The 25603-nt window shown below is 35.2% G+C and overlaps 4 protein-coding genes across 4 annotated transcripts; 2 read left to right on the top strand and 2 right to left on the bottom strand.

Moving 5' to 3' along the window:
- Positions 1-1380: 1380 nt before the first annotated feature.
- On the bottom strand, positions 1381-6103 carry LOC111798553 (truncated transcription factor CAULIFLOWER A). The gene is made up of 7 exons (XM_023681785.2): positions 5577-6103; positions 2463-2612; positions 2277-2376; positions 2134-2175; positions 2001-2042; positions 1756-1880; positions 1381-1672 (listed from the first exon to the last, which is right to left on the bottom strand). Exons 1-7 carry the CDS (start codon positions 5759-5761, stop codon positions 1645-1647), a joined length of 672 nt encoding a protein of 223 aa, XP_023537553.1. The 5' UTR covers positions 5762-6103; the 3' UTR covers positions 1381-1644.
- A 3233-nt stretch (positions 6104-9336) lies between these two features.
- On the bottom strand, positions 9337-11689 carry SEP4 (K-box region and MADS-box transcription factor family protein). The gene is made up of 8 exons (XM_023682335.2): positions 11419-11689; positions 11223-11301; positions 11029-11090; positions 10789-10888; positions 10604-10645; positions 10496-10537; positions 9666-9784; positions 9337-9546 (listed from the first exon to the last, which is right to left on the bottom strand). Exons 1-8 carry the CDS (start codon positions 11601-11603, stop codon positions 9456-9458), a joined length of 720 nt encoding a protein of 239 aa, XP_023538103.2. The 5' UTR covers positions 11604-11689; the 3' UTR covers positions 9337-9455.
- Positions 11690-16311: 4622 nt separating this feature from the next.
- LOC111798718 (coenzyme Q biosynthesis Coq4 family protein / ubiquinone biosynthesis Coq4 family protein) lies at positions 16312-19421 on the top strand. Its single transcript, XM_087125543.1, has 4 exons — positions 16312-16515; positions 17921-18150; positions 18929-19166; positions 19283-19421. Exons 2-4 carry the CDS (start codon positions 17971-17973, stop codon positions 19324-19326), a joined length of 462 nt encoding a protein of 153 aa, XP_086981669.1. The 5' UTR covers positions 16312-16515; positions 17921-17970; the 3' UTR covers positions 19327-19421.
- Positions 19422-19426: 5 nt separating this feature from the next.
- LOC111798717 (cytochrome P450 78A5) lies at positions 19427-24285 on the top strand. Its single transcript, XM_087125542.1, has 4 exons — positions 19427-19715; positions 21276-21364; positions 22664-23273; positions 23378-24285. Exons 1-4 carry the CDS (start codon positions 19671-19673, stop codon positions 23990-23992), a joined length of 1359 nt encoding a protein of 452 aa, XP_086981668.1. The 5' UTR covers positions 19427-19670; the 3' UTR covers positions 23993-24285.
- The last annotated feature ends 1318 nt before the right edge of the window (positions 24286-25603 follow it).

Here is a 25603-nt window from a genome sequence, read left to right as displayed (position 1 = left end):
GTGCATTGGGCCGTAATTAAGTGGCCCAACAAGGCCCAAAACTATGACGGCCCAAATATAAGCACATGAAGTTAAAGCCCAGCCCAGCCCAGCGCATTCTATTTGGTATTTAGAGATATTTGAATTTTTATCCGGGGATGTTTCATTTTCATTAAACCTCATTTAACTAAGTCTAATCTAATTTGATGACATTTCAAGTTCATGGTGACATTTGATAAACGCCATAAGTTAAGAGAGCCCGGGTTCAGGTTAAATGTATTATAAGGCGAGAGATTCGACCCTCTGACCTCTCGATAAAGGGTACATATCCAATGTCCCGAGCTATGCTCGTGGATCATCTAATGCTATCGTTAGTAAATAAAACTCGACACTATAATCTCATTTCTTAGGTTAAACTCGAAGATCCAAATTCCAAAGCTTACAAAATCCATAAGCTCACAGAGTCATCGAGTGCCATTTTTTAGGTTAAAAGTATAATAAGGTGAGAGATTCGATCCTCTGACCTTTCGATAAAGGGTACATATCTTATGTCCCGAGCTATGCTCGTGGATCATCTAATGCTATCATTAGTAAATAAAACTCGACACTATAATCTCATTTCTTAGGTTAAACTCGAATATCCAAATTCCAAAGCTTACAAAATCCATAAGCTTACGTAGTCATCGGGTGCCATTTTTTAGGTTAAAAGTAAGATAAAGTGAGAGATTCGACCCTCTGACCTCTCGATAAAGGGTATCTATCTTATGTCCCGAGCTATGCTCGTGGATCATCTAATGCCATCATTAGTAAATAAAACTCGACACTATGATCTCATTTCTTAAGTTAAACTCGAAGATCCAAATTCCAAAGCTTACAAAATCCATAAGCTTCCAGAGTCATCGAGTGCCATTTTTTAGGTTAAAAGTATAATAAGGTGAGAGATTCGACCCTCTGACCTCTCGATAAAGGGTACCTATCTTATATCCCGAGCTAGCTCGTGGGTCATCCAATGCCACCATTAGTAAACAAAACTCGACACTAAGATCTCATTTCTTAGGTTAAACTAGGATATCCAAATCTAGAAGCTTACAAAACCCACAAGCTTACGGGAGTCATCAAGTGCCACTTTTTAGGTTAAAAGTATTATAAGGCGAGAGATTCGACCCTCTAATCTCTCGATAAAGGGTACCTGTCTTATATCCCGAGCTAACTCGAGTGTCATCCAAGACACCATTAGTAAACAAAACTCGACACTACGATCACCTTTCTTCGGTTAAACTCACGAAAATCCAAATCCGAAAGCTTACAAAGAAACCCTAAACCCTAGCTACCATTAAAACTATTGCATGCATTGTTAAAGTAATCTAAACCCTAAAAGCCACAAACTTTTCCCAAAAGCACTTTCTTGGGAACGAAACAACTTTATTTGGCCACAACAATATCACCACAAAATAACAACACACAACAAAAAGTAGTTCATATATTGTCTTTCACTTAACACAACAAAACCTCCACAACCACAAACCCTCCATACATATTAGCCAATCCATTACAAATATAGGTTATAATTAATCCATTCCATTTTCCATTATTCAACCCGCCCCGTCACCGTCACCGTCACCGTCTTCTTCCCGATCGCTCGAATCTCACAACGTGCAATGGGATTCACAGGTGACCATCAAAACTCGCAAGCCTATACGTTCAAAAGGCAAAGAACACGTAACGTTATCGAGTTTCAAAAGTCATTCCGAACTCGAAAAACTAGTGAAAGATTACCCGATGTTTAGAGACGGGTGAGGAGCTGATGGGAATAAGAAAGACAGTGCATTGTAACCATGTTGCTGCTGCTGCTCCCACTCGGCCTGCTGAGCCATTGCTACGCTCTTCTCCTTCTCCTTGATCTTAATTTCGTTTAACCGAACATAAATTATAATTAAGCATCGTAAACTAAAGCTTAAACGAATGAGTTAGATCATATTTAAAACGAAATAATAGCGTTTTAAACTAAACGTTACGATCACCTGCTTTGCTAGGAGAGCGTTTTGTTCCTGAATTGCTCGTTCCTGATAAAAATAAATGAGAATGCGAAGTAAATTAATTAGAACAAAATTGAAAATTATTAAAAAAAAGATGAAAAAAGTAAGAGAAATTTGCCTTTCTCTGAAGAGCAGAGATGGAATCATGCATGAGTTGGTTCTGAAAAAAAAATTCCAATATATATTATTCATTACAAAAAAAAAAAAAAAAAAAAAAAAAAAAAAAAAAAACATAAAAACAAGAAATTCAAACATCCTTACTTTCCTCGAACGAACATGTTTGAGTGCAGTGTCGATTTGTTGCTCCAAGTTTTGCAGTTCTTTGACGCTTAATGAATCCAAATCTTCTCCCATGTAATGACTGCAATTATCATCGACACGATATCGATATTAATAACGAGAGATAGAGATCGAGACTTCGACAAGTAAAACATTGTATGAACTTACCTGTTGTTTCTTTGTAAGAGTTCGACTCGTGATTTGAGTCTATAGTACTCGAGAGTCCAATTTTCCTGTGAAAATTCAGATTCAGTAGCTGCAATTTGTTGCCTGCCCACATACGAATATCGTTCATATCGTTCGAGTATTTTCTCCATACTGCAACAACAAAATTTGTAAAATCAAACGCATAAGCAGAGTGATTAAGTTAGAAGCTCAAATCTCAACGTCACACTATTGAACTAAAATAATCAGCTCAATAAAAACCAAGATCATGAATCGAAAGAACCTCTAGCAACTTAACCCATACAAGTTCTATTTCCAAATCGAAAACTAAATTTCACCCTAATTTCAGCTCGATCACTCGATATCCTAAGTTTTTCACAAACCCTAATCCAAAATTTGCCAAAAAAACAAGATTTCAAACTACTATCATAAACAAATTTGAAATAAAAATTTGGTGTTATGAACAGTATAGATATTGATCTCAAAATTAAATGATATCTATCTCTCCATCAATTCAATCTCTGAGTATCAATCTCTCACAGAAGAAGCAACCATTAATATAAAACATCAACCAATCACTGTTACAAGTGATTTAAGCTGAATTGACAGCCAAATATTATATATATATATATATATAACAAAGGGGTTTTGAAAGTTAGGGCCAAGATTTGAAGCATATAAACACTAAGTGTTACTGTTCTATATCATGTCTTGTCCTAGACAAGAATAACATCTTTCCCATCAAATCATCTCTCTCTCTCTCTCTTACTTTGAATTAGAACACTCATGAATGCTTCAATTAGGGTTAGGGTTTATATTTTCTCTCAACCAAAAGTTGAGAATTTTATATTGTTCTTGAAGAAAGCCCTAAATTTGGTGTGAAAGTAGAAAGAAAATGAAATTTGAGTAAAATAATTCATGAATTTGTATAAAGATCACGTGCAAAATCAATGTGATAACTCCGTGCATAGCTCATAGTTGACCTATGTATTCTCGACGTGAAAGTTCGAGATTTGAATCTCTCGGTTCATATATTGTTAAATCAATAAAATAAAAAAGGTAATGAATTATTTTTTAGTAAATAATAAATCGAGAGGAGAGATTCGTATCTCTGACCTCTCGATCAATAATATATATCTTAACTAATTGAATTATGCTCAAATTGACAAATAATGTACTATAATGACGTAAAAAAAAAAAATTGTAATATCATTTCGTTCTTTGTTTTTTTGACAGAGAAACATAAGAGATTATAAAACACATGTAAATTTTAAGGATGTTTTCCAGAAATATAGCTAAGTTTTTTTGCTTAATATTTTCAAACAATTTTCAAAATCATTAATAAAAATAGTTTTTTTTTTTAAATTAATTTTGAGAATTAAAACAGTAATTATTTGCTTATAAAAGTTAAGTTTCTTGAATATTTTTAACTTTCTACAAAAAGTAATAATAATAAACGAAAAACATAAAAATCCCCCGACAAACCTTTGATTAATTTCAAAACATCATATGTTCCTTATTTTCAAATTGTTTTCTCAATAATATTCTATTTTTAAATAAACTAGTTGAAAAATAATAAATTATAGAGAACAATAAACAAAAAAAAAAAAAAAAAAACAATATTTACCTATTAATTTACAAATAAAACAATAATAACATTAAAAAACATGTCTAGATAACTAGGTTACTGTTCTGTTCCTCAAATTACTTCATTATTTTTGTCATAATTCAATTTAACACATTATGTTACACAATATTTGACTTACCTTTAACTTCCAAACCCTAAGAATTTCATACACATTATAATTTTTAATATAAGCTATTCAAAAAATATATATATATAATTAACTATAGGCTTAAAAATCATTACCAAACCACTGTCTAACTACTGTATATGAAGAACACATGCAAATAAATAAATGGGTAGAGGAAACTAGATCCTCATTCCCATGCTTCAATAACTGTTCACTTTCTTTTGTTCTGCTACCAACCACTTCACAAGTACAAAACCTAAGCTCAAATTCATGGGGAAAATTATCAATTCCACTATACAAAAATAACCCATTTCAAAAAATCCAAAACGTTTCTATCCAAGATCGAAATCGAAGAACCCGCTCGAGTTAACGTAGAAAGCAAGCTAAAAGTTTCAAGCTTTCATTAAATCGAGATCTAATTAAATCACGACTCAACCCACTAGCTTAAGTACTAGATCATAACAAGCCTTAAGGAAAACTCGAGCCTCATTGTACTCGATCGAAAATAACCCATTTCAAAAAAATCCAAAACATTTCGATCCAAGATCGAAAGCAAAGAACCCGCTCGAGCTAACATAGAAAGTAAGCTAAAGTTTCAAGCTTTCCTTAAATGGAGATCTAATTAAATCACGACTCAACCCACTAGCTTAAGTACTCGATCAAACAAGCCATAAGGAAAACTCAAGCCTCATTGTACTCAATCGAAAACAACCCATTTCAAAACAACCCAAAACATTTCGATCCAAGATCGAAATCAAAGAACCCGCTCGAGCTAACATAGAAAGCATCACGCTTTCATTAAATCACAACTCAACCCAGAAGCTTAGGTACTCGATCATGACAAGCCGTAAGGAAAACCCAAGTCTCATAGTAACTTTTCGCTCGATTTTACGATTTCATTGAATTTAAAGAAAAAAGTCGGTGTTACGTGTAGAGAGAGAGAGAAAAAAAACAAATTAATGGGTCGGAGACGAAAGTTTTATAGAATTTGCTAGATCGGTGTAACGAAATCACCACCGAACCCAAAAGTTAAAGCGAATAGAGCATGACGATACGAAGAAAAACCCTAATCGATAAAGGAAGTGGGAGTTAAGTGGCAGTGAGCATCAGAAAATCAGAAGAAATAGCCATATTTGGGGCCATGGAGGGAAAAGGAGAGAATCCAAAGATGAACACATTCTTATAACCAAAATTTAAAAGAAATTTAAGGTAAAAAAAAAAAAAAACAAAAAATAAGAGAGACCCATTATAGAAAACATGAAGAAATTAAATGGGTTTGCATTAAAAACCCTAAAAACACAACAAAAACATTAAATTTACCAAAAAAAAGACACAAAAATAATAATAATAATGTGGGGGTGACCTGGAATCAGAGGAGTATTCAAAGAGCTTTCCTTTGTGGGAGAAAACAATCAAAGCAACTTCAGCATCACAGAGAACAGAGATTTCATGAGCCTTCTTCAGCAAACCAGCTTTCCTTTTGGAGAAAGTAACCTGCCTGTTTATTTTGTTCTCAATTCTTTTCAGTTGAACCCTACCTCTTCCCATTTTTACAATCCAACCCCAAAGAACCCCTTTTTTTTTTTTGCTTAAAAACCCTTCTTTTTTCTCTGTGTTTTCAAACCAACCCCAGTTCCCAAAACAACACACGAAAAAGGGAAAGAAACCACAAGAACAGAAAGATAAGGGGTCCGAATGAAATGAAAAAAAGATTAGGTTTTCGGAAATGGGTTGCTGCCTGTTGCTGCCTGTTGTTGCCTATTGTTATAAGGAATCAGGGTGGGAGAGAGAGAAAGAGGAAAAAAGTGGTTTTGGAGGAAAACAATAGTGGTTTTCAAAGCCGGTAAGTGGTTTTGGAGAAAAGTGGTTTTTGGTGAAGTGCTGTCGAGAGGTGATAGGGTGAACGAAAGATGAAGAACTCGGTGTATCGTTAACAGATGTGGGGGTCGCTTGTACGGATACAGATTAAACTATTTATTTATTTATTTTATTTTATTTATTTTATTTTAATTTCCATTTCTATTATAGAGAAGGGCGTTTATGGTTTGTGTTGACGGCGCCTGTTTACGTATAAGACCTAGACCACAAAACGCATAATAATGGAGAAATTTATTTATTTGGATGGACCATCAATTTTTATTTTTTATTTTTTAATTTTATTTTTAAACCCTTAATTTCGAATTAAATTTGCATTATTTATTTTTTAATCTTTTTATTATTTGGATTGAAACGAGCACGAATAAATCACTTTCCGACGTTGTAAATTGCGAAAGACGTCCATGAAGCGGGACAAAAACGGGTAGCCTTTTATTTTCATCTTCATGTGACAGCCCAAGCTCGCCGCTAGCAGATATTGTCTACTTTGGCCTTACGATTTTAAAACGTGTATCCTAGTAACGGTGTACATGGTTCCGGTTAGGTTCGGTTGGGGGATTTTTTTTTACCTAACCCGAAACTTTTCACAACTCAACCCAACCTCTATTTTCGGGTTGGGTTGTCAAATTTTTTTTAGTTTTATTTATTTACAATTTATAATTATTAGGATACAATCTTACATAAAATATTATTAAAAGTTCACAAACAAACACAAATCAATCTATAATTATTCATAAATAAATAAATAAATAACAAATTCAATAAAAAACAACGAGCGAAAATTGTAAACAAACTATATAATAAAATATGTTCGTGACTTATACATATCTAGATATATTTATATATATAAAGTCAATGGGAGCACGGATTTGGACTGTGTCGGGGATGAAGAGAGAAATACACTTTCCATCTTCCACTCGTTTATCTAACGAGGAAAAATCTATTCCCGCTTCCTTCTTATTCTTAATTTAAACGGGAATTCTCCATTTCGTTCAAGGTGGAACCTGTGAACCCAACCCGACAAATTAAATAGGTCAATATGAAATTATTCCCGCTTCCTTCTCGTTCTTAATTTAAACGGGAATTCTCCATTCCGTTCACGCTGGGACCCTGTGAACCCAACCCGACAAATTAAATAGGTCAATATGAAATTGATTTAAAACTTTTCTATTAGTTATGTCCTTCACAATGCTATGAAATTCAGTAAGATTTGTTGCTTTGTTTTTGTTTTTGTTTTTTTTTTAAGTATGAAATTAAAAATTACAAGAGTTTATTAAAATAAAAATAAAATAAAATAAAATAAAATGATAGACAAATAATAATGATAATAATTGAACAAAAAATAAAGTGAGATGTACAAACGTACGTATCAAATCTATTTTTGTAATGTAATGCACTTTATTTTGTCTTATTATGTCTAATTTATTACACTATTTTGGTTATTTAATAGACATATCGATAATTAAATTAATAATATCAACAAGAATTATAAAATCATGCCAAAATAAATGAAAATTAAAAAAAATAACGTTAAAAGCTGGAAATAAGAGTTAAATTTTGATATACGAATTTAATTATTTCTACAATCATTCACCAGCATTTAGTACAGATTATTTCATTTAATTCGTATGTTCAATTTTATGGATTAAATTTACATCTGTATTGCATTTATTAAACTCCCCACCCCCTTCAAAGTTTTTAATTTTAATAAATGCAGTAACTTTTTTTTTACCATGTTTATTTAATTCAAGCTTTTGTTTTTATTAAATTTCAATATCAACATGTTTATTTAATTTAAAGAATGTGAAATTTTTATTTATACGTAAATCTACGAAGGAGTGGGAAGAGATTTCACCCCATTAATTAAATTAGGTAAAAAACTGTAACGACCAAGATCCACCGCTAGTAGATATTGTCCTATTTGAGATTTCCTTTTCGGGATTCCCCTCAAAACGTGCTAGGGAAGGTATGGAAAGAGATGTAACAACCCAGATCCACCACTAGTAGATATTGTCCTCTTTGAGATTTCACTCAAAACGTGCTAGGGAAGGTATGGAAAGAGATGTAACGACCTGGATCCACCACTAGTAGATATTGTCGTCTTTGGGATTCCCCTCAAAACGTGCTAGGGAAGGTATGGAAAGAGATTTCACCCCATTAATTAAATCAAGTCAAAAACTGTAACAACCCAGATCCACCGCTGTCCTCTTTGGGCTTTCCTGTTCGGGATTCCCCTCAAGGGTTTAAAACGTGTTCGAGGAAGGTTTCCACACCCTTATAAAGGCTTTTCCTTTCGGGATTCTCCTCAAGGCTTTAAAACGTGCTAGGGGAAGGTTTCCACACCCTTGTAAATGGTGGTTTGTTCTCCTCCCCAACCAATATGGGACATCATAATCCACCCCCCTCAGGGCCCAGCGTCCTCGCTGACACTCTTTCCTTCCTTCAATCGATGTAGGACCGCCCCAAATCCACTCCCGTTTGGGCCCTAGCATCCTTACTAGCACACTGCCTCGTGTCTACCCCATTTGGGAAATAGCGAGAAGGCTGACACATCGTCCGGTGTCTGGCTCTGATACCATTTGTAACGACCCAGATCCACCACTAGCAAATATTGCCCTCTTTGAGCTTTCCCTTTCAAGATCCCCCTCAAGGCTTTAAAATGCGTCTGCTAGGGGAAGGTTTCCACACGGTTATAAATGGTGGTTTGTTCTCCTCCCCAATCAATGTGGGACATCACAAAAACTGTATTATATTTTTTTTATTCCCTTTTATTATATATTTATTTGTACACTATGAAATAATTTCATTGGATTCTTGAATTATTGTGGAAGGTTTTGACTACATTTATGGTAAAAAATGAGTAGCTCAAGTTTTTAATTAATGAATATTTTATTTTTATATCCTATAATTTTAGAAACCATTATTTTTTTTTAATAGCCAATCCGGCGTGTCGAGATTCTAACTTTTGATTCATTGATGACAAATTTAATGTCAGAATCGGTTAAATTGTACTGAGGTCGATATCTAAGATTTGTGATACAGTCATACAACCGAGAATTAAATTTTTTTAACATACTTTTAGCAACGTTCAATCAAAAAGACCAAAAGTCAACCAGAGAAATCAAAAGTCAAAGTGAGTTTCTCTCGATCACTAGATCAAAGGTTCAAATCTCGCTATCCAAAATCAGGTTTCACTCGAAGAAATTAAACAACGTAACCATATTTTAACAGGACCCGAGAACAAAAAATTAGATGAAAATCGAGCATTAGATCATATATGGTTCATGTATTAATTACTACATATATTATTGTCACAATGGGTTGAAATAGAGTATGGTTTAATGTAATATATTTTTATAAGATAAGATCAAAGCATCATCCAATGCGAAGGCAACTCATTACCTTCTGGCTCGGAGTTTATGGCGTTTTCTTGATTTGAAACCTCGGCTGGATTGTAACTATAAATAACCCATAAATTAAATTAGATATTTAAATTTATATAAAATAAATAAATAAAGGGTTTTATTTAATTAATTAATTATTTATTTATTTTATAATAATAAATATAACATTTTACCTATTTTCCAATGCAATATTATTGCCTTGAAGAAAGGCCTCAGGTTGTCCACAGTAATGCAAATTGTTGGGTTCCGAAGCTTCCCATGATGAATGAAGAGCTGCACTGCTTTCTTCCAACTGCCCATTCAAAGGAATACATAGCCACACATTAGGGTTAGGATGTTCGGGTCACGGTTTTAATGAATCTAGGTTCGTGAAGCTCGAGTTTTCGATTATTTGTTCGATTTCGTTGGTAGGTTTACGATTTGTATCGAATTTAATAAAACGTTTACTACATTTTGTCAGGTTGAAGGTTTGATGTTTCCTCCCTACATTATAAATACGAGTAAATTGACATTAAATTCTCAAAACAAGTGTCCACCGAGCAGATCACGACTCTCGCTAAATTAGCCGATATGGGACTTTCATCCAACACCTCCCCTTAATCGAAGCTCGACTCATTTTTCTTTTAAAGATTCTATTGACATGACTAAGTTTAGAGTATGACTCTGATACTATGGACTCTGATACCATGTTAGTGAACACGACTCTCACCGATGATATGATATTGTCCACTTTGAGCATAAGTGCTCTGGCTCACGTGGGACTTTCATACCGAAACTAGAATTACCCATCTCATTTCTAGCGGGTCCAAGTCTGACCAATAGGTTAAATAATAAAGATTTTTTTTTTTTACCTACCACTAGTTTTAGAGGTAACTCAGTGCAGTAAAAAGAATCACGTCATCATCAATTCTGGGTTTTTTTTTTTAATATATATAACCTAATTTCAACCAAATAAATATTAAATCTCATAATAAATTAATTAGTGCACTTAATTATTCCATACCTTCCTCCTCAAAGCTTGATTAGTTTCCAGCAGTAATTCTTCCTATAAACAAATGAAGAAAATTAACCCATTTACTTTCAAACATCCAACGGTAAAAAAAAAAATTACCTTCTTTTTTAGCTCAGATAACTGATCAAACACGGTTTGGTTCTGCAAAATTTCAATAATTCACAATAATTAATAAAATAAAAAAACCCGAGCATAACTCAACGGTCATAAAATTTGTGCCCTAGATCACAAGATCGGGTTCGAATCTTCTACCTCCGTTCATTGAACTCGAACGTTAATTTTACCTTAGTGAACCTGATTTGCTTTAGAGACGTTTCCAATTGAATTTCGAGTTGGTCCAATTCCTTCGTCTCCAAATCTTCCAATTCTTCTCCAAGAATTCGTCTACATAACACAATAATAATTAATTAATTAATTAAGAGAAAAAGGGTTTTTAAAAAAAAAAAAAAAAAAAAAAAATTAAATAAGAATGAAGAACAGCTTGAAGAAGATCCTCCCACGGCGGAGGAGGAGGGTTGCGCCACCTCTGTGAATGCTGCAGACCTTCCACTTCTTCTTTCAGCTTCAAATACTCCTCGTACCATTTCTGTATCCAAAAACATTCCGACGAAGGGCACGAGAGTAATTTTGAAATAGTTAAAATCACTTTTACCGAACATAATTGAAACAGGTCCCATTTTATATAACTAAACCTAATCGAGCAAAGACGAGAAATGACCTCGGTGTCCTTGAGATGATGGGAGGCTGCCAAAGCTCCATAGCTATGTCTTTGATACCTCTCCAACGTCTTGGCTATACTGCAATTGGTTAACGAAAAGAACCCGTCTCGAGTTCGATATAAACAGATCAAATCAAGCACGGAGCTACACGAACGCTCCGAACAAAAAAGGTTAGAGATTCGAATCGAGACATGCCTGGAAGAGCTGGAGAATTCATAGAGCTTGCCACCGGTGGAGAAGACGATGAGTGCCACCTCAGCATCACACAAAATGGAGAGCTCATAAGCCTTTTTAAGAAGACCATTTCTTCGTTTTGTGAAGGTTACCTGTCGGTTTATTTTGTTCTCTATCTTCTTCAGCTCCACCTTACCTCTTCCCATTTTTTTTTTCTTTTTAAAAATTTAATTTTTTTGCATTAAACTTGTTCTATTTATAACTCTCTCTCTCTCTCTCTTACAAAACCCTAGAGAGAGAAGAGAATCCCATATTCATAAACCCCTTTAACTTTATGTAGCTTGTAATTCATTGTCACCGTCTCCTTTTGTGTCAGCTTTTCCCGACAATTTAAGTATAACCCAGTAGATAAGACACTTATAACAAACCCTAATATCGATCGTTGAAGTCTCTAACCTCTAACTTCTTGATCGAGAGTATATATTTTAATCAGTTGAGTTATGTTCAAATTGGCAGTGATTGTGTATTTATTCCTTATAAGGGTTTGGAAATCTCTCCTTAAGAGATCGTTTTAAAACAGTGAGATTGACGGCGATATGTAACGGGCTAAAGTGGACAATATTTGCTAGCGGTGAGGTTGAGCTGTTACAAATTGTATTAAAGCCAGACACTAAGTGGTGTGCTAGAGAGGACGCTTGGCCTTCAAGGGGGTGGATTGTGAGATCCCATATTGGATGAAGATGAGAACGAAACATTCCTTATAAGGGTGTGGAAACTTCTCCCTAATAGACGTGTTTTAAAACCGTGAGGCTGACGGCGATACGTACCGGGCTAAAGTGGACAATATTTGCTAGCGGTGAGCTTGAGCTGTTACAAATGGTATTAGAGCTAGCCAGCGAGGACGCTTGGCCCCCAAGGGGTGGATTGTGAGAACCCATATTGGTTGAAGATGAGAACGAAACATTCCTTAGAAGGGTGTAGAAACCTCTCCCTAATAGACGTGTTTTAAAATCACGAGGACGACGGTACGTAACGGGTCAAAACGGATAATATGTGCTATTAGTGGGTTTGGGTTGTTACAATTGGCAAATGTCAACCCGAAAATTACTTAGAAAGTTAAGATACTTAAAACGTTCGATAAAGTTCAAATTCATTGGGTCGACTTTTTTCGTTTTAAATTTCTCTTTCTCTATGAAAGATTTAAGTTTTATTCCTAGGATTATAATCACAAATAGCAATCTTTTTGAATTGAAATGAACAACAATATATAGTTATATGGTGAGGTCTAAACCCTAAAAAATAACCTAAAAAAAAAATCAATTTTAAGAAATAAAAATAAAAAATTCCATTTTTAAAAAAGTGGGCCCCACTGTCATCTCTTTGGGTGTTTGAAGCCCTAATCCTACAGCCATTTGAAGCTTGTTGGGTCATTACGTGTCGACATTTGAGTGGTGGTGACCCTTATACCACTATATGTTGTCTCAAGTTACTTTTGTAAAATGACGATTACACCCTTGGGAAAACTTGAATATTACATGGGTTGGCTGCTTTTAAAAGAGAGGGAGGAGGGGTGGATGGTAAATTCGTATTACATGTTTCTATTCCATTCCAAAGGCGACCTTTTTGGGTGATTGACGTTGAAAAAGAAATAAAACTAGGTCAAGACTAAATAGAGCACACTTTCGGATAATGTTTTGATTCTCAACCTCCAAAAAAATTTGAGAAATTCATTTAATGTGTCTGTTTATCGTATGAAACATAAAGCTATCATTCGGTCTCGGTCGCTCGAGCATTATTAATAAAACATAAAGCTAATTCAGTTTCGATCACCAGGTCTTGGTCACTCAAGTATTATTAACGAAACATAAAGCTAGCATTTGGTTTCGGTTGCCCGAATATTATTAACAAAACATAAAGCTACCATTTGGTCTCAGTGGCCCGAGTATTATTAACAAAACATAAAGCTACCGTGGTCTCAGTTACCCGAATATTATTAACAAAACATAAAGTTACCATTTGGACTCGGTCGCCCGAGTTTTATTAACGAAATGTTGACATGACATGTTTTTGTAGTTGAGCTGCGAGATATGCTTAAACAGTGTTTGTAACCTAAAAGTGTGTAAACGAGTTGGTTGTTGGCTAAACCTAGTTTTATTTTAGATCGATTGACAAAACCATTTCACTGATAATCCCGATCAGTACAAAGAGCTCTCAAGTACGTGTTGTACACAACGAGTCCAATCGGTTTATTGAATGGTGTAAGGAAATCCAACAAATCAACTAAAATAATTTGCCTTTTGCTTTTCATTTTTTTGGCTTCTTCCCTTCATTGTATCAAGCAAGAAGCAAAGAAAAGACATGGTAAGAAAGCAATATCTTGACATGAATTTGGCACAAGAGCTTGATGTGTTTATGTTTTTGGACTCACACACTCTACACTAAGACAGCCCTAGCACATGGACAAAGTACCATAAAGATGCTTCCATAGTTGTCCCTACAAAATTCAGGGTTGGACCGAATTGACACTCATCTATATACGATCCTCTTTGGGTTTCCCCGTCAAGGGCCAGTAGATAGAGGTTTGCTTCGTTTCCCTCTCCAGCCAATGTGGGATCTCACAACCCACTTCCGCTCGGTGCCTGGTTCTGATACCGTACACATGTTGCCGCTTTTGCCCGTTACGTATCGTCGTCATCTCACAATCCACCCTCGTAAAGTGTCTGGCTCTAGTACCATGCAGATATTGTTCGCTTTGGCTACGTTACGTATCATCGTCAACCTCACGTATGTCTTTTAGAGTTGCACAATGAAATCGGTACTCATTCAGATACTATTCTCTTTGGGCTTTCCCTAAAGGTTTTTGGGTTTTTCCCCTCGGGCTTTCCTGTTAAGGCCAGTAGAGAGAGGTTTGCTTAGTTTCTCTCTCCAACCAATGTGGGATCTCACAACCCACTTCCACTTGGTGCCTGGCTCTAATACCATACACATATTGTCCGCTTTTGGCCGTTACGTATCGTCATCATCTCACAATCCATCCTTGTAAAGTGTCTGGCTCTAGTCCCATGCAGATATTGTCCGCTTTTACTCGTTACGTATTGTCGTCATCTCACAATCCACTCCGTAAAGTATCTGGCTCTAGTACCATGCAGATATTGTCCGCTTTGGCTCTGTTACGTATTGTCGTCAACCTCACACACGTCTTTTAGAGTTGCACAGTGAAACTGGTACTCATTCATATACTATCCTCTTTGGGCTTCCCTGAACGTTTTTGGGTTTATCCCCCTCGAGCTTTCCCATTACGCATCTACTAGGGAGGAGGTTTCCACATCTTATAAAAAATGTTTCGTTTTCTTCTCCGACCAATATGAGATCTCACACTAAATATTATGTTCACCCGTCATTTTTTTAATTAAAAAAACCCCACAAAACATTATCTAAAAATACAAAAAAATGGTTCAAATATTATAATATAATGTTTTTCCTTTTAATATATGCTCAAAGCATTAAAATATAGTGCCCTAATTATTAACTATGGGCCACTCATATATCATAGTGATATGGAACTATCAAAAGTGGAATCTTGTTAGATCATTGCTCAAAGGTCTAATCTTTTTCATACATGCATTCAAACCATTTCCATACAAATCATTTTTAGCATATAGTTTTTATATACGTCACACGCTACATTTTTGTTTGCATACCCTAAGCTATCGTGGTTCACTAAATATTATAATTCCTTTATAATTAGGTCTTTTTTTATGCAAAATAAAAATTCCGACCCTTAAATTATAGGGTAAGTCGATAATGTCTCGTAACAATTAAGGTAGGATAATTTAGCCAATTTTTTATTATATTGTTATAATGGTGATAATATAAAATATTATAATTTTGAAAATACAATTTAGCCACTAATAAAATAAAGGGAAAAATCATGGTATTTTAGTTAATATGGTAAAAAGTGAGGACGAAAGTGCAAATAAGATAAGGACAATGGAAAGGCATAAAGAGGGGGTGAGTTGGGGTGATTAGGTGTAGAAAACGTGTCGAGCTGTGATTGGCCAAGAGTCAAAATACTCATATTGGTCTGTAAAGGGTGGGCCCCACTTGATTTCTTGTCAAAAGCCACTGCTCCACTCCAGCTGTCATCACAACTCGACACGTCTCCACCGAATATATCTCGATTTCAGTTCCAACTCCCAAAATTATTATTCATAAATCATAAATATCCTATTTTTACTCTTTTTTTTTTTTTTTAATTTTTTTTAACTAATATTTAATATATAGACTTATTTCCGATATTTTTCATTTATTTATGTATATTTTTTAAAAATTTTTAAAATGAGGAAAAGGTCGGTCCAGCAGGTAGTAAAGGGTTGACTTCAATTATGGTCTCGATTACGAAGAAACCCTTATTTACCCTATCTCATAATTTGTAATTCATCGAGGTTGATACTGAAGTTACAGACCCAAAAATTGATATTGGTTGGTTCTTTTGTCGTTGCGGGGGAGCCCAGTAAAAAGAAAGAGTGATAGGTAGCCGAACCCATTAGGACTACGTGAAACGACTGCAGGCTAATGGACAAAACTCATCTTTCTTGAAAACTAAAACAGGGTAAGTGTTGACCCTCGGTTATATTTTCATACCGAGATACGTGTCAATACGAACCGTAGCGAGCTGGTTAGATTAAATTGGGGTTCTAATCAAATCAATAACGTCCATTCATAGATACTTCCTTTAGAAGACCATTTATTTTATTGTGGGCCTGTTTGAAAGTCCATTCGAAAACTAAAACTTGGCCCAATAACATAATGGAAGTTATTGGGCTTACAACTTAACAAGGCCCAATAGAATAATGGCCAACACAATTGACCAAAAGAAAAAATAAAATAAAATAAAATAATTTTTGGCGGAAATGTTTTCTTCGCACGCTCTCTTAATTCCTTCCCGCTTCTCCCTTGGTGGCATTTGTTCGTTCTGGATCTCTCTCCCGCTCTTCGATTCATAGAATCATTTCTATTGCCTTCTTTAACTCTCTCAATCTGGATCAGGAACGTTCGCTTTCACTTTCTCTTGCTCTCCCTGATTGAATCTCATCTGAAGAATTTCTCGGAAAAAAGGTAATCACGTTTCGTTTCAGTTCATTTCGTTTCGTGTTGTATATTTTAGTCGCAGTCTTTCCTCTCGCCTCTTTGCACAATGATAATGTTTTGTCGGTTGATCATATTATCAATTGTTATTACTGAATTAGCGTCTCTTTCTGAAACTGCTTGTATGTGTTTGCATAGCATGACAACTAAATGCGTTTGTAAGATTTTGTGTTGCGTGCTCAACCGATTCAATCAGCTGATTACTTGGCCTATATTCCGATTTGATTCAGCTTTTCTATTTGATTTTTGTTTGGTCGAACGTGTCGCTGCTTTCGTTTGGCAATTCTCGGTGTTGGATTTACTTTGGACTCCGATGTCATTAATTTTTCTTAATTCAATTTTGATTTCCTTGTTGATTTACGGGGAAATTTATGGAGTTTTGAATATATTTCTCGACATCGATTTTCCAGAGAATCACGTTCGTACTAATGAATGATTTGCTCTTACTACTTACTCGAGAAATCCTGGACAATTTACTGAGAACAGATCGATTGCGAAAGTGGTGGAGTTCGCTTTATAGGATTTTTTTTTTTCTTTATTACCATCATATCCGTAGTTTTATGTTATGTTGCAAGGATAAGCTATGAGATATTATGATGTTGCTGATATTCAGGCAGGAGCTAACTATTTCTGCTGATGGTTTTGTTGTTTATCTACTGTTAGTCATGGAGTCTATTGAAATCAGACAGCCTATAGTTTGTCGCAGTTATCTTTTAGCCTCTCAAGATTTTTTCATTATTCGTAGAGAAGAGAGGTTGGGATCTGGTTAGACATTTAAGAAAAATTAATTTTGATCCTAAAGTAGATGATGACTTTTCTGCTAGTGAATTTGCTTTAAACATTGGTGTCACACTGTGCTGTAGCCTTTTACTGTACTTTACATTCTTTTAAGGTAGGGCATTCTTTACATCTCAACACTTCAATGACCAAACATATAATTTCCAAGTTTTATTGAGCCAGCATTCCCTTGATATTTCTCTAAAAATCCTACCCTCAGCATATGACACATATTCCCTTTGTATAGGAAGTGTTAGGAGAAATGCTTCGTAAAGTGCCAAGTTCTGTTAAGTATTACTTCTCTTTTAATTTAATATTTACCTTCTCTTGGCTGGAGTTTTGGTCTATTCTATCTAGATAGCCTCTATTTAGGTCTAAAATTACTTAAGATTTTTGTATACTCGATATTTGGTATTAGGTATTGTTATATTTTCATTGTTGAAGTCTGGTTTAGAACTTCTGATGAAGAGAAATAGCCAAATTTTGAAGGTATTGTTGGTTAGTTTGAACTTGTAAGTATCTAGTAAATTACTTTTTATGGTTTCGTTATGGCCTTCAATGATCGAGCATTTTTATCTTTTTTCCCCCCTCATTACAGCAAACAAAAAAAAAAGAAAAAAAAGAAAAAAAAAGAAGGTACTGTTGGATATGGTAGGCGTACGTATCCAGCTAAATAAATGGCAGCAAGCAGCTGTTGCACTTGGTTCAGCAGTAGGCGCCTTGCTCGATCCACGCCGAGCAGATCTAATAGCAGCTCTTGGGGAGACAACCGGAAAGCCAGCATTTGAAAGAGTCCTCGAGAGGATGAAAAGAAGTGCCGAAGGCAGAGTAAGCTCTTAATTTTGTAATACTATGTTTAATATTTCCATGTTTCATATTCCTTCGTGGTTTGCAAGTCTTTTCTCATGGAATAAAAATGAAAAACCTAATATGCTTATATTTAATAAGATGAAGAATACAAAAGGAATAGAATGGTTATCTTGTATAACTGATGGAATTGCTTTTATTTGATTGCTGCAGAAACAACTTGGTTTAGTTTTTCTTCTTTAAATTCATTTTTGAGAATGAATTGGGACTTGTAATTTATTGAGTTGATGTTCTTGTGTATTCCTATTGGATAATGTAATTGGCTGAGAAGCTCATGCATCCCTTTCTTCCCCTCCCCATCAAAGCTTCCTTTCCTCTCTTGGAAACAAAAACATGAAACGCTAGTTTAACCGAAGTGTTGGTATTGGAAATGCTCTAGAACACATGATATGGAGCAATGCAACTAAGTTGGAACCTGCAATTTACCATTTCAAATGAATATTTTAGTTTCTTTTATTTCATTCTCTTGCCTGGTTAAATTGTTTCATTTTTTCCATTTGGCTAATATGGAAGGCATCAACATTTCAAATTTATTGAGAGATCGTCATTTTGGCTCAGTTATTTCCTTTCCGTCATGTTACTTGTCCCAAATGAACTTTATCATGATGTTCCAGTTTCAGCTTGCTAAATTTATTTTTCATCTGTTGTATGACTAGAATCTCTTGAAATTCCTTGGTACCATGTATGGGCTTTCGTGAGTCGTCTATTTGAATATGAAACAAAACAAATTTCTTCTCAGGCGGTGTTGTTGGAGCGACCACGTGTTTTATCATCAGAAGTTGGGCATGCGTGGGACCTTCCATCCAACACATTTGGCGCTGTATATGCCAATTTTATGGGTTCCAGGAACTTTTCTCCAGATGACCGGCCTCCTGTTCGATTCATGGATACTGACGAACTGGAATATGTTGCCATGCGAGCTCGCGAGGTTCATGATTTTTGGCACACGCTTTTTGGTCTTCCCACCAACTTGATTGGTGAGTCGGCATTGAAGGTTATTGAATTTGAGCAAATGCACCTCCCAATGTGCATGCTGTCCGTTTTGGGAGGCACAGCAAGGTTCAATGATAAACAGAGAAATTTGTTCTTCCAGCACTACTTCCCTTGGGCCATCCGTGCTGGCATGCGGTGCAATGATCTCATGTGCACATATTATGAGCGACACTTCCACGAGGATTTGGATGACGTGCGGGCGAAATGGGGAATAATTCCTGCACCTCCATCTCCAAAAGGTTAACGTTTCTTGATAAGTAAGATGAAGGTGTTAAATCAACCAGATCCCACCCATATCTTGTCTTGCAACTTGCTACCTTACACTTTACATAATTACCTTTTTGCTCCTAGCGTTGCATTGCGATTTGGAACCCCTTACGTGTCTGAACTGTTTTGGGTCTTAAATCTTGTCTTTCAATAGGTCTCATTGATAATCCATAGCAAAGTATGGGAATGCGACCCCAACCAGCTCATCACCGTCCATCTCCATGCTGACTTCGTTCATGGATGCCACGGAATATTCTCCTGATAAGGTATGTAACAGACAGCCATTATTAACTTTAGACGATCCGACGTCATACATTTTTCATTGAGAAAATTTACTCGATAAGCTTGAGCCCATTATCTCAGCCGTAAATGTAGAGAATACTTGCAGGGTTGTAGTAATGAGTATCCATTCTATTTAGGGGGAAAAAAATACCATTTGCTATATATTACGACCCAAATTGAATTTTTTAATGTAAACTATATTATAATTTCTTAAAAGTATCTAGTTGGGATCGAAGAATGTGGCAACAACCTGTGATTGAAGAAAGCTTAAAAGTCCAACTGTGAACATGCATAAATTCAAGATTGTGTTCTTCATCATAGTTCATTAAAATTTTCAAATGATTAGGCCTCTCTTTCTCAGAAAAAGGAAAAGGAAGCCTCCCTTTATTCTACTTCTATAAAAGGTATGATCCTTTGTTGCACTTCACTATAAAAAAATGTCTCTTTAAATCACGAAAAGACATCTCTCTCCATCGGGTTAAACAACATATTCCCATTGGATTAGTCATTCCTGACATTTTGTTTGGTCCATACTAAAATCTTACTGATGGTGGGATATGGTAACACAGAACCCTCTACTTTTCATTATAAAATCAATAAACTTGGAAAGGGTGGAATATTTTGGGAAAGTATTTTTGGGTCTATAAGAACTAGGAAGCACATTTCTCTTGGAAAAAAAAAAATGCTAACTCTCTCTCTTTCTAGTACACTTCTACCTAAGAAGTATATATATATTTTTTGGAAGAATTTCACCATTACAATAAAATAGTTCCATACCATTATAGTCATGTCAGAATCATTAAAAATAACCTAAGGTCCAAAAATATTCTAATATTACGGGAGGGAGTATATAATACAAAAGTAATAGAAAGGTTTATTATCTCTCTTCTAAGTTTAGCAACCTTCCTTAATAGACATGTTTCTTCTTATTCTCTCTTCAAACAATCTTCCCTTTAGAAAGATATCCCATCCCATCTACAGAAGCACACTCCCCCTTCTATAAAGTTTAGGTACTTTTGGAGATATTATAATTAAATCAATGTCTAGGAGAGAAAAATATAACATGCAAGATCAGATTTGGTGGCATTGTTGATGTCAAAGGTAGGCCAAATAGCATAATGGATCTATAGTCCCAGTTGGGGAAGAGAAAAAGGTTGGGTTTCTGTCCTGAGAGTGAGACATGGAAGAAACAAGGAAGTAGGGCGGCGCCGTAATGGGAATTGTGTGTGACAGTGTAAATGTAAGTGTGGCCACACTGCCCACTGTATTTATTTCCACTGATCGTACAAATAATCTATTACTTATTTACTCTCTTCCGAGATAATCTGTCGAAGTGTCTCTGTTCTGTTCCCACGCTTGTGTGTTTTCTTTGTTATATATATATATATATTCCGTAACCTGTCTTTATTTTATCTTTGTTTTTGTACCTTGTGTTAAGGTTACTTTTAGATTAAAGTATTGTTTAGTCTGTCCACTTTGATTATGGTATCATACTGCAAGTTCTTGAGTTTTGGGATTTACTGGTTGTGTGATATTCTCAACAGGTGGACAGGTGTTTGTTTGATGCTTGTTTGGGGGAGGGATTTTCTCTCTTAGAACATTGTTTGGCTACACATCTATGTGCAGTGTGTAGGTATCTCTCTTCACACCCTATTAAAATTCTTGAACATTAATTGGCTACACATAATACTTTGTTGTGTTTTATATATATATATATATATATATATATATATATATATATATATATATATTTCTTCGTATATACCCTATTAAAATTTTGACAATTAGTAAACGAGTTTTAATTTTTCATTTTCGTAATCTCATTTAGCTGTAAAAAATGGTTGGTAGGAAGGTAGCTACAAACCAGTGTGTAATCAAGTATCGTTCCTTTCGATTTCATCTAATTAGACTTCTAACTTATGATATCTATTCTTAGTTTCTATTAGTGGGTAATCTTGCAAAATCTCTAAAGATTCTATATTTGAGACATGCTTTACATACAACCATAAAATTTAAAGAATTATTCAATAAAAAAACAATCATTCAACATCTCCCTATCAATCAAAAAGCTTCCCTGTCAAATTGGTAATCCCTCCAAATTTCTATTTTTGTGTAGAATAATAAAAAGCTAAGGGTGCGCCAATCTTTATTTTCGTATTTTTGGTATTTCATTTTAAGTGAGAAAGTTGATGAATTAGTTGATTTTTTGTTTTTTTTGTTTTTTTTTTTTTTTTTAACGAAATGTAAATAGTTCAATACTAAAAATAAATATTTGAAATGATGAATATATAATTGAAACATGTAAACCTGTTGAGAATCAAAAACTATAATTTAAAAGCTTACACTACAAATTTGAGAATCAAAAACTAAATTTAATAATAAATAAAAAAAAATATAAAACTCTCTCTCTTTCTCTCTCTCCCAATTATTTTAACCTTGGTTAATTTATCTTTCTAACCATAGTTAAAAATCCGTTTCTATTTAACCCCTCTCCCACTCTCATTTCCAGCCGTCTCCTTGTCTTCTACTTGGCGCCAAACCAGACTCAACCAACCATGTCATCACTAAACTTCCAAACCTTTGTTCTCCATTTCCCTTCTTCCATTTCCCAAAGCTTCCCAGCCCTTCTCTCCGCGCTGCTTCTTCTCTCCATTTTCGCCTTCTTCCTTCACCCCGGCGGCCTCGCTTGGGCCCTTTCCAAGTCCAAAACCGCCGCCTCTGCCGCCATCCCCGGCCCCTCCGGCTTCCCATTCATCGGTCTCCTCCATATCTTCACTCTCTCAAAAACCCCTCACAAAGCCCTCTCTGCACTTTCCAATTAATTCAAAGCACACCCTTTAATGGCCTTCTCTGTTGGCCTAACCAAATTCGTAATTTCAAGCCACCCGGATTTTGCCAAGGAAATTCTTAATAGCGCTTCCTTTGCTGATAGGCCTGTGAAGGAATCCGCTTATGAACTTCTTTTCCACAGAGCAATGGGGTTTGCTCCTTATGGTGAGTATTGGAGGAATTTGAGAAGGATTTCAGCTACTTACATGTTTAGTCCTAAGAGAATCAGTGCATTTGAAGGGTTTAGAAGGGAAGTTGGAGGGAAAATGATAAGGGAAGTTGAGAATTCCATGGCTTTGAATGGGGAAGTTAGAGTTAAGGAGATTCTTCATTTTGGGTCTTTGAATAATGTTATGATGACTGTTTTTGGTAAGTGTTATGAGTTTAGTGCAATGGGGAATGATGGGGTTATGCTTGAGGAACTGGTGAGTGAAGGGTATGAATTGCTTGGGATTTTCAATTGGAGTGATCATTTTCCCTTTCTGGGTTGGCTGGATTTACAAGGTGTGAGGAAGAGATGTAGGTGTTTGGCTTCTAGGGTGAATGTTTTTGTGGGAAAAATCATTGACGAACATAGAATGAGGAGGAAAGTTAAGCCACATCACGAACACGAAGAACAAGAACAAGAACATAATAGAGACTTTGTTGATGTCCTACTTGATTTGGAGAAAGATGACAAGCTCTCAGATTCCGACATGATTGCTGTTCTTTGGGTACGTCCTTTTCCTGTTCCTGCTCCATTTTTTTCATCAATTTAGGCGCTAACTTAAGTGTAAAGCAATTCATTTCATGACTTTTTCTATCAAATTTTGGACAGGAAATGATTTTTCGAGGAACAGACACAGTGGCAATACTGTTGGAATGGATCATAGCTCGAATGGTTCTACACCCAGAAATCCAAACCAAAGCTCAAAACGAAATCGATTCAGTAATTGGCAAAAGATCCAAACCCATTTCAGATTCTGATATCCCAAATCTTCCATTTCTTCAATCCATTGTCAAAGAGTGTTTAAGACTGCACCCACCAGGGCCACTTCTATCATGGGCCAGGCTCGCAGTCAACGACGTGGACGTCGGCGGGAGGCTGATTCCTGCCGGGACGACGGCGATGGTGAACATGTGGGCAATAACACACAATGAAAAGGTTTGGTCGGAGGCTGAGAAGTTCGAGCCAAATAGGTTCATGGCAGAGGAAGTGAGTGTTATGGGAAGTGATTTGAGATTGGCTCCATTTGGTGCGGGGAGAAGAGTGTGCCCTGGAAAAGCCATGGGATTGGCCACTGTTCATCTCTGGTTGGCTCAGTTGCTTCAAGCTTTCAAATGGGTTCCTTCTGAAAAGGGCATTAATGGCGTTGACTTGTCAGAATGTCTCAAACTCTCTTTGGAAATGCAAACTCCATTGATTTGCAGAGCTATCCCTAGGGTTTGCTAACATCAAATTAGTTTCATTTTTAGTAATGGGTTTGCGTTGTTTTCGCTGTTCTTGTTAAAAAAAAAATGAGTTTCTTTTGAAATGGGGAAAAGGAAAGGTTAGAACTTTCCCCTTTCTGTGGTTGCTTAGTTAGTGAGTTAGGATTTTTCAAGATTCATAAGGGCTTATAGTTTAATACGTTATAATGATTATATTATAGGTTCGAGTCTTGCTATCTTCACCTGATACAAGGCATCTTCTCTTGCGTATCTTAATCTAGCAACGTGAAATCCAATAGTTGCCATTGCCCTTTAGTGATGTCTCCTACGCTCTTGCAGCATGCCCCTTCAAGTAATACGACTTTCATAATATACTAAACAACTGAACATCTTCTTTAAACGCATTCATCAAAGTGATGAATCCTACTCAAACAAAGCTATTCAACTTAGTAATTTAATTATATTATTCACACTAAACTATATATTATCTCATACATTTATCCATTTAATATCATCACATGAACCATATGCTATATTTAAATGCATGTCACATCAACTTCATATAATATGCATCAAGTTTGCCACTTTTTTGCATTAACTTTGCTCTATTTTGAATATTGTTTATTTATTATTATAGTAAATAAGTTGCAAATTTAAATTCTTATAAACTACATGGGTAGAACTTCAAATTCTAATTAAATATTGGTTTATTAGACATGACCGGACATGTAAATAATATAAATAAGAAAATAGCTAATAAATAAATAAATATATTATATTCTGTCTTTTTGGTCGTATTGATTTTGGGCCTATTGGGCTTGTTGCGTTATTGGGCCATTTGATATATGGGCCCAAAACGCTTCGAAACTTGTGGGCTATTCTCGTAAATAACCATCCTTTTTGTTTTCAATTGTTTAAACTTGGAATGGCTATTTAAAATATGGTCAATATCTTAATCGCTCATTTAAGCGCAAGTTGACTAAATTAATTATAAGAAAAACTTTAGTTGACTTAAGTAAACCATTTAATTATGTTTTTAAGAAGGGATTAATACTCGTATTTATGGATTGAGTTCGGTATTTATGGGTTGTGTAATGACCTACATCTCTTACGACATGGTAACATAAGTCATATAATATAGAACTACTTCAAGCAAGCACGCTTAACTATGGAGTTTCTATTGAGCCACCGAAAAGAAAAGTACACCTTATTGGTATAGGTAGCGACTTTCAATTTTTTAAAACTTCAAATCATCATATCCTCATGATCGCTCTCGGTTTATTCATGTACCCCTCATTTACTCGGGTATAATAAATTGGGTTGGATCGAGTTGGGACATTTTCTAAACCCAATAAAATTGTTCGTATTATAATTTTTTTTCTCGACCCAAACAACCATTGACCGTGATTAATGCCTTAAACCTTTATTTTTCTTTCTAATTGCCATGTGTTAAGGATTTAACCTTATTCTTAAACAAGTTTTGGATGCTATGGCCCAATGGAAGATTGTCTAATTAATTTTTTTTTGGTACAATATATATATTTTTATAAATATTTTATTGCATTTAATGAGAAAAATTGTTCATACATTAGCAACCAAATTATGGGTAAATTATAAATTAGCCCCAACTTGG

Source organism: Cucurbita pepo, chromosome 7 (genome assembly GCF_057944985.1).
Source record: "Cucurbita pepo subsp. pepo isolate OVF chromosome 7, ASM5794498v1, whole genome shotgun sequence".
NCBI lineage: Eukaryota > Viridiplantae > Streptophyta > Magnoliopsida > Cucurbitales > Cucurbitaceae > Cucurbita > Cucurbita pepo.
Note: the sequence above shows the minus strand (reverse complement) of the source record. Positions and strands in the feature narration are given on the sequence as shown.